At 41.4% G+C, this 16,218-nt stretch overlaps 1 protein-coding gene across 1 annotated transcript; it reads left to right on the top strand.

Annotated features, from left to right (window-relative positions):
* Positions 1–11,415: 11,415 nt before the first annotated feature.
* On the top strand, positions 11,416–13,410 carry rasd4 (rasd family member 4). The gene has a single exon (XM_049561018.1). It carries the CDS (start codon positions 11,554–11,556, stop codon positions 12,178–12,180), a length of 627 nt encoding a protein of 208 aa, XP_049416975.1. The 5' UTR covers positions 11,416–11,553; the 3' UTR covers positions 12,181–13,410.
* Positions 13,411–16,218: the final 2,808 nt, after the last annotated feature.

The raw sequence follows: 16,218 nt of genomic DNA on the forward strand, positions 1-16,218 counted from the left end.
CAATGAGGAGTGTCTTGTCATCCAGTCTTTGTCACACACGAGATGGCAACAGCAACAGAGCTCTTTTTATGCATCCATGGTGAGGAGAGGAGTCAAGCTGCCACAGGAGTGGAGAAAAAGAGCTGCTACGGGAGCTGGTATGTACAGGTAAAGAGCGAGTGGGGAAAAAATTGCATTTATTTCAGAGGTGGCTTCTCACGTGTAGAATTCTTGCAGTGTTTTCTGTTCAGGAGGATTTTACCATGAGCCGAAGACCAGATGATAAAATCTGTGCTTTTCCTATACACTGGTTTGACACATTGCAGATGGGCTGCTTGCCCAGCTTAAATGTGCTCGCCTATTTTCTCTGATAACTTAATGTGTGCTCATTTTAACCCCCACACTCAGGTGGTTTTACCACAAGCCCATTCAGGACCCGTCAGGGTTTCTTCAACACTGTTTGGCATGGCAGAGATGGACCATTAGCCTAGCACATGCTAATGTTTGCTCACCATTTTTCTCTGAAAGCTTAACATCCAGATGTTCAGGGGGTTTCTGCCTGAGCTCAATTATCCGCACAGGTCTCTTCCTCTCTTAAACTGGTAATAACACTGAATAAAGCAGTAAAAATATGAATGCTTTTGCAACGCTCTCTTGTGGAGGGGGTTTTAAAAATGAGAAGGGCCTTCTGTAGAGCCAGTGTTCTGTGTGTGTGTTCTGGGCTACTGTAGAAACATGGGGGTGCAACACTGCAATCTCCATAGACAAGGACCCATTCCCTATGTGGATATAAACAGCTCATTGTAAGGTAATGAAAACACTATGATTCTTACTTTCAGGTGATTATACTCAAGAGAACATACTTGTTATATTATACTCCATTTCTGACAATGTATCCCCCTAAATCCTGCACACTGACCCTTTAAACAACCACAGGCTGCAAATTCCTTATTTCCTGAGGGCTTTTCAAATGTTAGAGGAAAAGTTATTTTTAAATGCATATGAATTAAACACTTAATGAAATAATAGCACTGCACACTGCACAAATACATGGTATTAAACCAAGGCTATGGTGATTAAATGTGTTAAATCTCTGGTGTTTGTTTCATAATGGTTTATATCTCCTTTTAGAATAGAGGTGTTTAACTTAAAGGTAGGCTAATGCCTCCTCAAACAGAGAGAACACCCTCTAGTGTGATGACAACAGTCACCACAGTCTAGCTGTTGTTCCTCCTGCCCCCACCACTACTGCTACCACACCTGTCATTATCCAGGACATGATGTTCCAGAGCCAGAGGACCTGCAGCCAAACTTAGGAGGGAGGAGGTCTGAATACACACTCGTGATAGCAACCTGCATGTGCGCTCTCAAAGTCACAAAGCCACCAGGTGAAAAGGATGGATTAAGAGAAATTAGTGGGCTGGTGTTAGTGGGCTTTTGTGGTCTGTACTTGTTGTTGACACACATGTTAAGAGGTGTCTGTAATTAACAGGATGAGATGTGTGGGATTAGGTAAATATGAAGACAAGACATGAACAGACAATTTCTGAATTTATTATTACCAGTTTTTTGCTTATTTGAGGACAGCCAGACACTGACAGAAGCAGCCAAAGCAATATCAAGCTGTCTCCCTCCCATGACTTAAGGCCAAAATTCTGATATAACACAAACACAGTTTGTATCCATGCTTGGCTAAAACATGCCAAAGTCGATCACGGCTAAAGCAGCAGTTGTAAGTTCTGGTCTTTCATTACCCACACCAAGGATGTCATGTTTTCAGTCTGGTTTGTTTGTTTGTTTGTCAGCAGGATTACAGGGAAAGGATTACTGGCCCGAAACTTAATGAAAGGGTGTAGCATGGGCCAAGGAGGAACCCATTAAATTTGAGTTAATCTGAATCACAGGGCAGATGCACAAATTATTTTTCACTTTAATTACCATTGCATGATAGGGTATTTGACCTAATTCCTCATAATGATAATAATAATAGGCTCCAAATCTGAGTCTGCACCTGACAAAGTGCTATGAAACAAGGGCATAAAAATAGTTTATAGCTCCAACAAATTAAGATAAGATTTAGTGTTTCTGTAATAAAGGCACACAGAGCTGGAGGGCCATCTCCAAAGCTGCTCACCTCCCAGCAAACGCCCAACTTTTGCCTAGTTAGCACAAGCTAACACAGCAGCAGGGGCTAAAATCTGACATTGAGTCAGTAAACAGTCCCAACACACTCACAGTGACACCAAAACTGTTGTCTCCGTCATTAAAGCCATTATTAACCGTTATTTACGTTAGCTAACGTGATGCTAACAGTAACAGTTAGCCAACTGTCCCTGCGGAGAGTTCACACTTCCACAGCAGAAGTCTACTAGCACAAATATACCAATGTATGGGGAACATACAATTATGTATTTGATGTCATTTAAAAACAAAACAAAGCAAAACGAATAGCGCATTTCCAGAATTGAGAACCAAATACCAACGAGCAAATATCCAAATAGTTGAATATTCTGGTCCAGCCTTAAAGCAAGGAATCTCTGTCTGTATGTACATATGTTCATTCATTCATTCATTCATTCATTCATTTTCCGTGACTGCTTATCTTGTTGGGGGTCACCGGAGGGCTATCCCAGCTGACACTGGGCAAGAAGCGGGGTACACCCTGGACAGGTCGCCAGACTATCAAAGGGCTGACGCATCTGCACAGACAACCATTCACAATACGGCCAATCCAGTTAACCTGCATGTCTTTGGACTGTGGGAGGCAGCCGGAGAACCCCAAGAACACCCATGCTGACACGAGGAGAACATGCAAACTCCACACAGAAGGACTCCCCGCCCCACGGATTTGAACGAGGAACCCTCTTGCTGTGAGGCAACACTGCTAACCACTGCACCACCGTGCCACCCACATGTATGTATGTGTCCTTCTTATATCTCAAGAACTGTTTATCCGATCTACTTCACACTTGGCGGGCATGTTTCCAGGGACCCAAGGACATGCAGTGTTGAATTTGGTCCAATTTCAATATGCAACTTGTTCAGTATTAATAAACTCTGAATAAGCGAGCAAACAAGGTATGGTATGTTTAACTGGTCCCTGGCCTCCTGTCATTTTTTAAAAGTGGCTCCTGGACAAAGCCAGTTGAATATCCCTGGCCTACAGGAGCAGCACCACTCAGCTGTTGCAACTCAAACTGTGTAAGTTTGCCATGCTAACTTACAACACTTAAAACGTTATCACCAGCAGTAATACCTCTGTTAATTACATGCATCCTCTACTTTATAACTGCGGTGGTTATATCAAAGAAAGCAACTAATATTATTGGTGATTTGGAGGCCCCCGGGAAATGTTACCTTGCTTTACTTTTCATACTTTGTCTAACTGGATATGTTGGTGTCGGCAGTGGCAGAAGAGGTACTCAAAACCATTGCTTGTATGAGCAGCTCTCAAGAAAGCTGCAAGTAGCAATACCACAGCTCAAGCCTCTCCGAACAGGCACGATTTGAACACTGCAAGGAAAAATGTCTGAATTTTAGGCTTCACTGGAACAAGCAATAATACCGGCAGTAAAGTTTGCACTTTTGGACTTCTACCATGTGTGATTCTGAGCTTCTATCCCCTATAGTTCTAATAGTTATGGAATTATATCCAGATACAATACATAAAACTGTATATGTAAATCTGCATATTATGGAAGACTGGACGATTGGCCTTGGTGGAGGTCTGCACTCTGCAAATTCCCCTCTAGTTTTAAAAGTTATTCAAATAGCTGCTGTCTCTTTGGGGAAGAATCCATCCAAAAATGTGCTGTCAGATCCATTCCCTTGCCCAGGCAATTATGTATATGTCACGCTGATTCTTATGCGAGACAGGCTGATGGAACAGTCTGCAGAAACAGACCTCGGTGTTACATCTACGTCAGGTAATGCAACTGTAACTGTTCGACAAAATAATGAGACATTCCATTAAAGTCGCGCTTATTTAGCCTGAAACCCTCCTGTAGTAAATGGGAGGAATAGTTTTGCCTTCTAAAATGTAAATGTTTGACATGTGGTTTCCTAATAAGCCAATAAAGGTCTGTTATGCAGGGCCTAATTAAAATAAATGAGAACAAAGTGTACAGTCGTCCTCTGCTCTGTACCAGCCAATTTAATGGGATTATTAGCCATCTGAAGCAGTTGACCTCGCCTTTACTCCGTTGGCAAACAAAGTGTGCAGATCCTGTGTCTGTTCAGACTTCATCATACCCTCCACTGGAGTGCAGAGTCCCTAAATTGCCCACTTAGCTCAGCTGTAAAGATCAAATGACTTTACAGCACGGTGCGGGGTTTCTGGGTCAGCCTGTGTAACAGCTTATGGTACATGTGTGTTTATTTATGCCACGCAAGATGGAGAGAATCTTATGTGGGACTTGTGTGCCTATATTAGCATTATTAGGAACTGTTTATTTTGTATTCTGAGTTCCTGAATGCAGTGCAAACTTCAAATTCAAAGTAAAGACTGGCGCCCTTTTCACCTATATTGGCGGTACTGAACCAACAAAGTGTGACAGGGCTGAGTGTTCTCTTTCACACCTCGTCTCCTACAATGAACCATGACATGATTGTTTGACTGACGGGCCGGGCTGCCATTTTTACAAACACACCCTGCTAAATACACACACACAAACAAACCCTGATAAAAAAAAATGACTTTCTTATCCAGCAACTGCATTTCATTATCAGAACTCCACCAACTCTATTATTAGCTTATTAAACACTATTGTGTAACATGAGTACATGACCAGGTACCATCTCCTCATCCTTATTTCTTCAAGGTTTTAGGACACTGAAAACATCCCTCTCTTCTTTCATTACTCTTGTTAAACACCAGTGAACAGAAATGACACTTGATCAACAAAGTGCCATGTCCTAAGATGTTTTTCTTCCTCTGTGCCCAAAGGTAAGACCTAGTGCTCTGAGAACAGCTTGTTCCTCCCATTACCACAGCCAGTCATCATCACAGACTAACACCTCTGAGCCCGTGAGGGCAATCAGCAGCAGCTTAATACTGCAACACAGCTCAGGATAAAGCCTGCTGCTGCAAAAACTCTCACTGGCTATCAATGTCTGTTTAAGACAGAGGTTTGAATTATAATATTTTAATTGTTTTTTGAGTAAAATCTGAAACTGCAACAGAACCAGTAACATTTCTGTCAGGTAAATTTAGTAGTGCAATGTTTTTGTCTTATGTAGAGGCACGAGTGAAGTTTTAAGTGCTTTATTTCAGGGTACGATGAATTGGAATGGCAACATAATTAAAACATTTTCATATTTAAACATTCTAATAAATCTACAGCTGTGTGCCGTAAAACCATGGATTGCTTCCTCCAGGTTAGGAGAGAGTTACTGCCTCAAGCAAGGGAGTTCAAGTATCTCTGGGTTTTGTTCACTGGATCGCTGCACCCGACCGTCGTGGTGAGGGAGCTGAGTTGGAATCAGATAAAAAGGGTAGACTCAGAGATCCAAAGGGAGCTTGGAGTAGAGCCGCTGCCCCTTCCAACACAAAAGGGGTCAGTTGAGGTGGTACAGGCATCTGATCAGGATGCCTCCTGGGTGCCTCCCGTTGGAGGTGTTCCGGCCACATCCCACTGGTAGGAGGCCCTGGGGTAGACCCAGAACACGCTGGAGGGACTACATATCTCATCTTAGCAGCTGCCTCTGCACGGCGTATAGCAGTGATCCACAGCAGGAACAGGACAACACCTCACATCCTATCAACACTAGGGCTGTGTCGGTCGGTCCACTGGTTGGTCATTATGCCCTTGTCCGACCGAATTCTCATCAGTCAAACAGTGGCTGATGTTGCTGTGACATGGCAGATCTGCATTGGATTAAGATTACAGACAACCTCCGCAATTATGTCCAACGCAAGGAAGTGCATTTCTTTACCGATGGATAGAAATCTGATAGAAACTACCTGTGGCCATGGGGGAGAGGCTAATTTTGTCCCTTTTTTTACCATCCAGTAGTTTGGAGTATGCACATGGAACATTAGCAGGACAGAAACAGGACCTGCCAGTTACGTAGCATGTTTTGTGAAGGATGTATGAATGGCTGAATGAGTCATAATGACAATCTGACCATACCATAATTTAGCAGAATGACATTATTCAGATTCTAAACTAGATAAACAAGTTCTTTTTAATCATACAAACTCTGTTAGCTGAGCTAGCACACGGTCATATGGTCTCCCCGAAATCCACTGTTTCAAGTTAAAAAAATTTTTAACGGGCTCGAGGCAAATTCCAGACCAAATTATTACGGAGGGGAAGAGTTTCACAGGCGCATCAAATATCATGGAGATTCCCATAAGAATGAATGGACTTCCTGTTGCCTTTTCTCCGTACACATATGTAAGTGGAAACGAGGTGTTAAGCATCAGCAAAAACTCTAAATACCAATTCTGCTCTACAGCTACACAACACATTGCTCATGTTGTGTTCACAGATTGTTCTGCAAACCCCAAGTGGCCAAAAAAATCAATAACAGCTACTTCAAAGATATTAACTTTATTTTACACCAAGTCCTTCTAACCCCTTCTTGTATTTTCATTCATCAAAGTTGGAAGTCTTTTGCCCTTTAAGCTCTTCCCACATGACCTGTAGAGAAAAAATATATACCAATAAGAAAAAAATGAAATATACAAGCTCTCATGCTGGCCCTCTTGCTCCTGTATTTAATGAAGTGAAGAGCCTGAGAGATGGAGTTGAATTGCTGAGGGGCTTCGAGCTTTGGTTTCAGGCCAGCCTTGTCTCCAGGGAGGGCAGGAAGCAAAGGTCAAGGCGGCCACAGTTAACATCCCAGAGTCCCTGGGAGTTTATGAGATGCAGCGCATGGCAGCTCACACCAGGAGATGGGCTTGAATTGTGATTCGAGCAGACATTTATTTTCAAAGAGGAAAGAGTGTCCGCTGCATTGCTGCAAAATGTTTGTTTCCTCAGCAGAAAATGAGATTTACACACATCTATAATAGAATAACGTACACAGGGACACATACATGGGTGCGCAGTTTAAATACATTTGGCACACGACATGGTGCAATCTAAAGAGAACAAGACACATGAAAAAATGAACATGTTCTGCAGTTTAATGTTTAAATTATTTACCCAAAGAATAAAAACTCTTGACATTGCTATTGCATTAGGATGTGACCATAATTCAGTTAGGCTGACCAAACGTCCTCTTTTGCCCGGACATGTCCACTTTTCATGTCCCATCCGGGGCGTATGAACTGAACTGTGTTAGAGTGCGGCACGGGCCGCATATTTCTGTCCGAACCTGAACCAAGCCCGACATTATTTAATGACCAAAGCACTGAGTTTGTGTCACACAGTGGTTACAGGCTATTTAACAGGCCGGGCGTGCGCAGTGGGTGCTCAGCTGCGGAGAGGGAGACCTCCGTGTTTGAGACGGGAGCGGGAGGCGGGAGCGGGAGGCGGGAGGTCCGACGCTTCCAGCCAGAGGAGAGGGAGACATAAAACAAAATAAGATAAAATAGGAAAAACCTGTCTCCCTCTTTTATTTTATTTTCAGCGTTTAATCAAGGCGGAGGCGGGCGGCTGGAGGTCCAAGACTTCCAGCGAGGAGAGAGGTAGAAACAAACAGCCAATGTGTGTCTGCGTGTGTTGTAAATAACAGTGCCCAAGCAATAAACAGGACAGACAGTAGGATTTTATTTATTTTACACTACATTTTCACTGAAAGCTGACCGAATCCGACCCGAACCCGAATACAATTTATAGCTACACTTTTGACCAAACCTGGCCGACCCGTCGCGTACTGTCAGGCTCGGATCGCCACACTCTAGTGTGTGTATGTGTCCCTATTGGGGCCTATCTGAATTTCTGTCTTTGAGAGATATTATTTTGTAAAATAACTGAATTTTCTATCCATACATATAAATTTTAAATATATTAAAATTATAAGGCATCTTTAAGTAACCTGCGAGTATCATTTAAGTAGGCTATGTCGTGGCCGGCCGAGTGTCCTCTTATTTGGAAATCAAAATATGGTCACCCTACATAATTCTGAATGCCATATTCAGGGTGTTAGGCCAGTGAAATATAGCGATACGAAAAGTGCGCTCAATTTGCCTGATTAGCCAATGTACCCCTTACTGGCTAATACCATTCTCCAGAGTGAGTGGTTAGACTCAGTAGTGAACGACAGAGCTAATAAGGTGCACATGTTCACTCACAAATCCCTTTAACATAATTCTCTGGTAACGGCTTCGGTGGTATCGTAGCAACAAGTGACAAAGTCTGGGCACAGAAAGCATGTGAGAGATCTCAGTATGATAATAACAAATGTATATTACTTTCCTGCTTTGTCTGAATTCAATGCAGACCATAAAGCTTCCCACACAGTTGACATTTGAATCCTAGCAGTAGGGTGATGGAGACAATGATATTGAAAATTCTCTTTTTAAGAGAGGTTACATAATTCTGAATGGCTCGGACATGTGGGTTTCTGCATGTTATGTTAACATAGGTTTTAATCACTGTTGTCATCACCATTGTGATGACAATCAATGCATCAAGCATCTCTTCCCACCTCTGACATGTGAGCAGAGCTTCAGACAATGACAATGAGGTGTCTCCCTCTGTGGTCCTTTGTCATGAGTGCCAATAAAGCCAGCAAGTGCTACAGAAATGACCAGTGACACTACATGTATTCTGAAATTAAAAAAGACCTAAGATCTAATATGTTCAGATATATTAGAAGGGTTTGAATTTGCATGTTTTGCAGAGTGTAGTACAATAAGCATTTACATCCATGCATTAAAGTGACACAGTGATTGTTTATATTCAACAAAACAGTCTTGAAGGGATTAAATGACATTTTATTTTGGACATTAACAGCGTATGATTGGCATTTTGTTCTTGTCCAGGCAGTCCGCTGAGAACTGTTTTACATTTAAGACCTTTTATAGTTTTTAAAGGCCAATAATCCTCTAATAAATTTGAGCACATTGTAATGGGCTTAGGGAAAACTCAACTTTTGCACCTCCTCCTGGCTCTGTTGTCAGGCTTTCAAAATCTAGCCCTTGACGGGAGACTTTGACCAATCCCAGTTCATTTCAGAGAAAGAGCGTTCCTAATGGCTGTTTGACAAATGCAGAAATGCGTGCACGTCCCTTTAGATAGTAAAAGCCTGATTTTAAACCAACCAAAAAAGGATGACAGACTTATTTAAGAGTCTAAAAGTGTCAGACAATAAACGAAATAAAACATATGTCAATATTAGCAAAGCGTTTTAGAGATGAACAGAAAATGTTGCTAATATTTTAGCCTTCTGCTAACCGGCACGAAGGGGCACGGCCGCGACATCAAATTCATGTTTATGTTGCTAGCATTAGCTAAAGCTTCAAATCACAGTGTGTCCACCACCTCACTCCACGCCATTACAGACCACTTTGCTGGGAGGAGAACAGGCAGCAGCTGTGAGGTTGGACCCTGAGTCAGCAGCTGCAGCAACCCAAATTCAGCCAGTGCAAACCCCAGCTCTGGAGGATCAGACAGCCTTGACTCCCCCACAGATCAGCAAACTTTCTGTTGCTGCTGTTGCACAGGTTAAAAATAGCGCTGCCACTGGCCAAAAGCCCGCTGGCCAAATTCAAGCTGACAAAAGGTCCATCTTCAGAGCTGCTGCCAGCCCTCCTCCCAGCGAAGCAGTTTTTTGTATGCAGTAGATCTTCATAAGCACATCATCAGAACAGCAACTAAACTGGCCTTAAGCTGAGACTGTTATGTCAACTGCTGTCTTCAAGATCAAGAGTGAACTCTGTAACTCAATAGACCGAATCACAATGTTTATTTACAGTAACTTGTGAGTAGAAAACCTCTGTGTCACATTATGTGTCAGGCACATAGGATCAAACAGTGCTGAGCAAATTTGTTTTAGCCGTACAAAAAGGACACACCTAAAAAAAATTAATATCAGTTGAAGTGTACTCTATATATAGAATATATTCACCTTGCCATCAGACAGCTTTTTGCAATGGGGAACTGAGGCTGTTATATCAAAGCCAACAGACTCCATAGAAAGAAACAGTCATTTCACTGAGCAGAGCACAGAGTGCTGGTCATGGCTTTGGTTGGTTAGCGTGGAAGGTAAAATGGTACAAATGTTCAAATATATTGTACACTTAAACTGATTTTTAAGGCAGATGGTCTGCACTTGTATAGCGCTTTTCTATTATTCTGAACACTCAAAGCGCTTTTTTCACCACGTCACATTCACCCATTCACACACTGTTGGCCGAGGCTACCATACATGGTTCCACCTGCTTCTCAGTTACCAGTCACATGCTCTCACACACCGATGGAACAGCCACTAGCAGCAATTTGGGGTTTAAACGTTACAGTTAGGGTTTTACATATCTCTGCAATTCATATCAACTTCCAGATGTCCACCTGGAGATGACTGTTGTGAGCATATAAAGGTAACATTTCTCATCAATGTGGAATTTTGGCAGAACGCTGAATGTTTTATTTTATGATAGCAGCAAATGAGCAATTGATTATATGTTCTTTATAATATTTTCAACACTTCTAATTATGATTTTTTAACAAAGATTTGTAAGGTAAGGTAAAACTTTAAAGTCCCTAAGGGGCAATTTGAGATACAAACAGTAGTCATGTGTACAACAAAACAGTAAGTACAGTGCAAACACACAGAATCCAGTATCGCACACTTAGTGGTCACTCCTGGTTAAGATACGTGATAAAAGACAGGACAAAGAATGATGTGGAACACTTAGTGCTACATTTAGGGAGGCAAACCTCCGCCCTGATGGAAGCATCTCAAACTCAACATGGAGGGGATGCTGAGAGTCTAAGACAATAGACCGAGCTTTAGAGGTGACCCTCTCTTCATACAAATGCTTTAAGTTATAAAAAGTAACACCAGTAACCTTAAAGCACAACTTGACTACTTTTTTTTATCTGTAATCCTCTAATTTTTGTAATAAACTGCTGTTTTCTTCAGCTGGATTCTTTTAAAATAAACTTTAATGTGAATTTTCCTGATCATGGTGCTACAGCAACGACTGAATTTAAACAATAAGTCAACTATTTTAACTTTATAAAAGATTAGAATACAATATTCTTGCTGTTTTTGTGGTTCAAATCAAATTTATTATTTTTTTCTGTAAAATGCAGATTTATCACTTGAGAAAGTTTTCTGCTTCTCTGCCCTTTAAGTGAAATCACCTCTGTGTTGTTGTTTTTTTTCCTCTTACTCTTCGTGATTTGCATGAGTGTCTATGATTGGCTGCTGTAAGGAGGGAGATACTGCTCTCTCCTGATTGGCTGCAAGCAGAAGGGGGCAGGTGCTGTGTGTGAAGATATATACAGAGTGCAGCCTCACCAGGCACACTCACATGCATCTGCTGTCATCAGCCTATTCAACAGAACTGCATCCAACTCCATCACTGATATCAAGAGTTTTCAGACAAGGATCCACAGGCAACAGAAAACAGAAGTGATTCTTCCAAGTGGTGTTTTGGAGGCAAAGAGCATCAGAAACATGTCTTTTGAAGTGAAGGAGAAGACGGAGGTGCGTCTGGTGTTTCTGGGAGCAGCTGGAGTGGGGAAGACAGCCCTCATCCAACGCTTCCTAGAGGACACTTTTGAGCCCAAGCACCGGCGCACAGTGGAGGAGCTCCACAGGAAGGAGTACGAGGTGGCAGGTGTCAAAGTCACCATCAACATCATGGACACCAGCGGAAGCTACTCCTTCCCCGCCATGCGAAAGCTCTCCATCCAGAGCAGCGATGCCTTCGCCCTGGTCTACGCTGTGGATGACCCCGAATCCCTGGAGGCTGTCAAGAGTCTGCGAGAGGAGATCCTAGAGGTCAAAGAGGACAAGTACACACCTATTGTGGTGATAGGCAACAAGATAGACCGTCACAACGAGCGTCAGGTGTCCAGCAAAGACGTGCTGTCCACAGTGGAGCAGGACTGGAACCACAGCTTCATGGAGTCCTCTGCCAAAGACAATGTCAACGTGCTGGAGGCTTTCAGAGAGCTGCTCCAGCAAGCCAACCTGCCCAGTCGGCTGAGCCCAGCGCTGTGCCGCAGACGGGAGACGTTCCCCAAAGAGAGCAACAAACGACCTCCTATGAACAAGGCCAACAGCTGCATCATCTCATAAGGGCAAGAATACCCAAAGAGACTGAGAAAGAACTGCCCAAAAGAGACTGAAAGGGCTTCGTTGGTGTGGAGCTACACACTGAGAGACAGTGTTACATGTGTCAAGACTCTAGCTAAACACTGAGTCAGTAAATGTTGTGTACTCATCAGGCTTGAGAGCATTGCATCTATCGCCACAACACTGGGGGTGCAGAGATGTAACAGTGAGATGGACATGTCACCATGAAAACACCTTTCATACGTGAAAGAATGTGGTTGAACAACTGTGTGTAAAAAAAAAAAAACGGCAGTGCACAGACACTGCTAACTGTGAATGTCAGAAATGATGGTGTAAAAATTGTGCAGCTGTGTGTATCATACGCTCAATTTTCCTTCAAATGTATATCATGTTTAAGTTTTTGTGTTGCTGGTGTTAAAAGAGCAAATAACTGTGAAGTGTTTACATGAGAGAGATTTATGAAGTGAACAACTGAAGTGGGGTTTATATTTTTGATAGCAACACATTAAACATTATGTTGTGAATTGTTGTGCGGCCTGTCCTGCATCTAAGACATTAAAAAAACACACATACTGGTGTTTCTCCCTTTCTTTGTCATTTCATTTTTTAATGGGTGTTTGCCTTCTTTTTAAAAAATGTTAATGATATTTTCTCTTCATGACGGTGCAAAGGTGATGTTTGATGTTCTTATTCAGAGCTTATCTTAAAGATAAATAAAACAGCTTATCTCATCCAACGTCGGCACATTACTTCGCTTTTTTTTGCAGATGATATTGTAATTTTTACTGATAAAACTGTTCTTGACGTGACAGCAGACAACAAGTGAGTGTGTGTGTGTGTGTGTGTGTGTGGGCAGGGGCAAAGACGTATAGACAAATTCTAAAATATGTATGTAAAGTAAGTTATCACAGCCCAAACTGGAAAAACAAGGAAAGAACAATAAAGCTGACGCCAAGTCCTGACAGGAAACACATTTTGAAATCTCACGTGCAAACAGCTCAGCTCACATGAACATACTGAGAGTTTGGACGTGCAGACTTAGTTGTATGAATGAAATGAATTCTGTCACAACATACAGAGACATTTGTTCTTTAAATGCCGTATTAAATGACTGTAATTCTACTCCAAGTTGCATTGTGTTGACTTTTCTTGAGGACTGCTGGTCTGACCAGAAATGTAAGTTTTAAAAAACAATAATTGCTTTAATAGCTCGACCAACCTGTTTGTTGTTTGTTTAAAGTGATCGGTGTTTATTCTAATGTTTGTACCCAAAAAAGAAAATCATAGAAAGTGGTTTTTAACACTGAGTGGATTATCCTGGTGAAATAAAGTCAGTTATGGACTTATTGCATGGTCCTAATACACACACTCACACACACAATCAATCAATCCCATGATCTCTCTGCTTTGTCTTGTATCGCCCTCTGGTGGTCATTATTTACCAACAAGGCAGCAGTTCCACGAACGGTGGTTGATATGGGGAAGCAAGTCTCAAATAATGCTGCAAATGACATTATAAGGGAACCAAAAAAAACTGTAAATACCTCAACTTCTGTCTCCTGTGGCCCTACAATACATGACAAAAAAGAACACAGGCTTTACAGTAACTACAAGTACTAGAAGTAATTAGCTGTACTGACATGCACTTGGATGCATTTCTCTACTGTGTTTTTGTCATATAAGTTGATGTGGGACACTGCAGATACTTGAAGGTACATACTTAAAACAGTATTTTAGTACACTAAGTCTATGAAAACTACTTTCCACCTACTGTGAAACATGATTGCTGGTTAGATGGATCAGTTAACTTGATATGACATTTAGATGTTCTCTTCACATGTACTGTTAACATTTCCCGTCTGTCAAAAGGCCACAGGCCCCAGAGAGGGAGAGAAAAGGGTATGCTTCCTCTTTCAAAAAACGTTCAGAGACAAGGTGCATTGTTTCCCCAGAATCAGACGAGGAAGTGATCTGTGATTATCAGATCTCTGGTTCCTCTTCGTGTCCCGTTTAAACTCAGTGCTGTCTTCAGTTGGACCACAGTGGCACACGGGCGGACGCAGAGAGGCAGATCGTCCCTTTTAAAGCTAAGGTGCGGACTTAACTTTTCATTCAGGCTGTAGTGAACACAGGCATAGATAGGCTTCATGACATGTAAATGATTCAAATAGCTCACATGTAACTGAAGCCAGCTGGTTAGATTTCTGTGGTTTGAGATGTCTGGGTTTGTCTCTGCTCCTGGACTTGGTCAAAGCTCCTCAGTGTTGTAAAGATACCTGAGAAGTTTTGAACAAGTACAGGATCTCTGACTGTCACTACTTCAAGTGTTGTAATCTATGTTGTTCTGTAGTGCTGCTTGTCAAACTTAAAGTCAGGCCTTCTCATACACCTGTACAGTATTTTCATTTATCTGTTACCTTTTACCGTGTTCAGCTATGTTTATTCAATATACATAAAGATTGCTCAAAGAATAAGATTAGCAAACTGAAATCTGATTCAACATGAAGAGGGCAAGATCCAGAAAGGACAGGACTCCAAGCTGACTGTCTCTATGGTGACTGAAGAATCCAAAAACAGAGAAACCTTTTCACCGATTGAAGTCATAGGGAACTGTTACTAACAAAAGCAAAACTATATCAAAAACAAATCAGTTTACAAACTCTCACACAACTCGTGCAGAATAATCCAAGTCGCAGTCGTATGCTCACTACTTCCCAAACAAGCATTCACACTAAAACCTTACAATTTATAACACTGGTTCAGGGTGTCTACAGGTCTCAGACACTTGTATTTGATTTTTAACTAAATATTTAGACTTTTTTTCTTATTGAAGCAGTGAATAAGAATAAAGGTATGCAATATAGTAGTAGCCTATATATGTGGACACATGCAGAGGCAGGCAAGTTAGGTTAATCTACATTTTGCCAACAGGTAGTTGCAAGTATTAAGTTGGTTCAGAGGTATGTTTAGAGACTATTTAATGACTTTTAGGGCCTGATAATGTATGAAATTTAATTTATCCCAACCCAAGTGTACCAAAAACAAAGAACTTTAATACAGTATTTAATTCATTTCTATTAAGAAAACTAAATGAATTGCCTACTTTTAAAGCTTAGATTATTCTTAGAGAAATTAAAAAAAAAAAAAAAAAAAAACTCTCAAGAAAAGGGCACCATGAAGACCTGAACACAAGCTATATCGACAGAGCCTTCACTCTCTGCTTAACCACCTTGTCCTGCATTAGAGAAGTACACAGTTAAAACAACCACAGAGCTAACAGAACAATGGCCACATGACAGGGAGAAGAAAACACTTACTTTGTCATAAGGAATCCTATTAAATATCTATTAAAAAAAAAAAAAAAAAAAAAAAAACCTGCACAAAAAGCTCCACAAATATAAGATAAACTCACCTGTGATGCAACATTCACAAATAATCTGCACAAATTTAATCCATATCTCATTTTACACAAACATCCTGCTGGGTTAATTGTTCAGATTATTAGTTGTTCTGCACCGTTGTTGGGGATGCTTCTTTTGGCTATGTGTATTTTTCATTACTTCATTTATTATTGATTGATAAATGTGTTCATTCTTCTTATTTCTCCTTGAATGAGTGCTGTATAATTGTACAGTTTTATTTCCTTGCTGTTTGTCTCTGCCACTGAAATGCAAAGCATTTTGTGCATGAAAGGTGCTTTATAAATAAAGTTCATTCATTCACTGTTATGCATTGTGTATAATATGTAATCTCTGTCACTTAGTCAGGGGTCATCAGTTTACCCAACGACAGAAAAGGGGTCCCTGACGGAAAAGGTAGGGAACCAGTGATTTAAAACACTTCTGCATAAACAGTTTCAAGCACGGATGATTAGCACGCCTGAGTAAGTGCCTGTGATTGAACTCTGCTCAGTGGAACGTTCAGCAGTATGCTTAAGTGTTTTAAATACTAAGGTTTTAACAGAAGTGCATGTGGGGGGGGAAGTACTGAGCGTTCGACTGGATAAATGAGATTTGGATTATACTGCATGAGTTTAGTGAG

This window comes from Epinephelus fuscoguttatus, linkage group LG19 (assembly GCF_011397635.1).
Source record: "Epinephelus fuscoguttatus linkage group LG19, E.fuscoguttatus.final_Chr_v1".
Taxonomy (NCBI): domain Eukaryota; kingdom Metazoa; phylum Chordata; class Actinopteri; order Perciformes; family Serranidae; genus Epinephelus; species Epinephelus fuscoguttatus.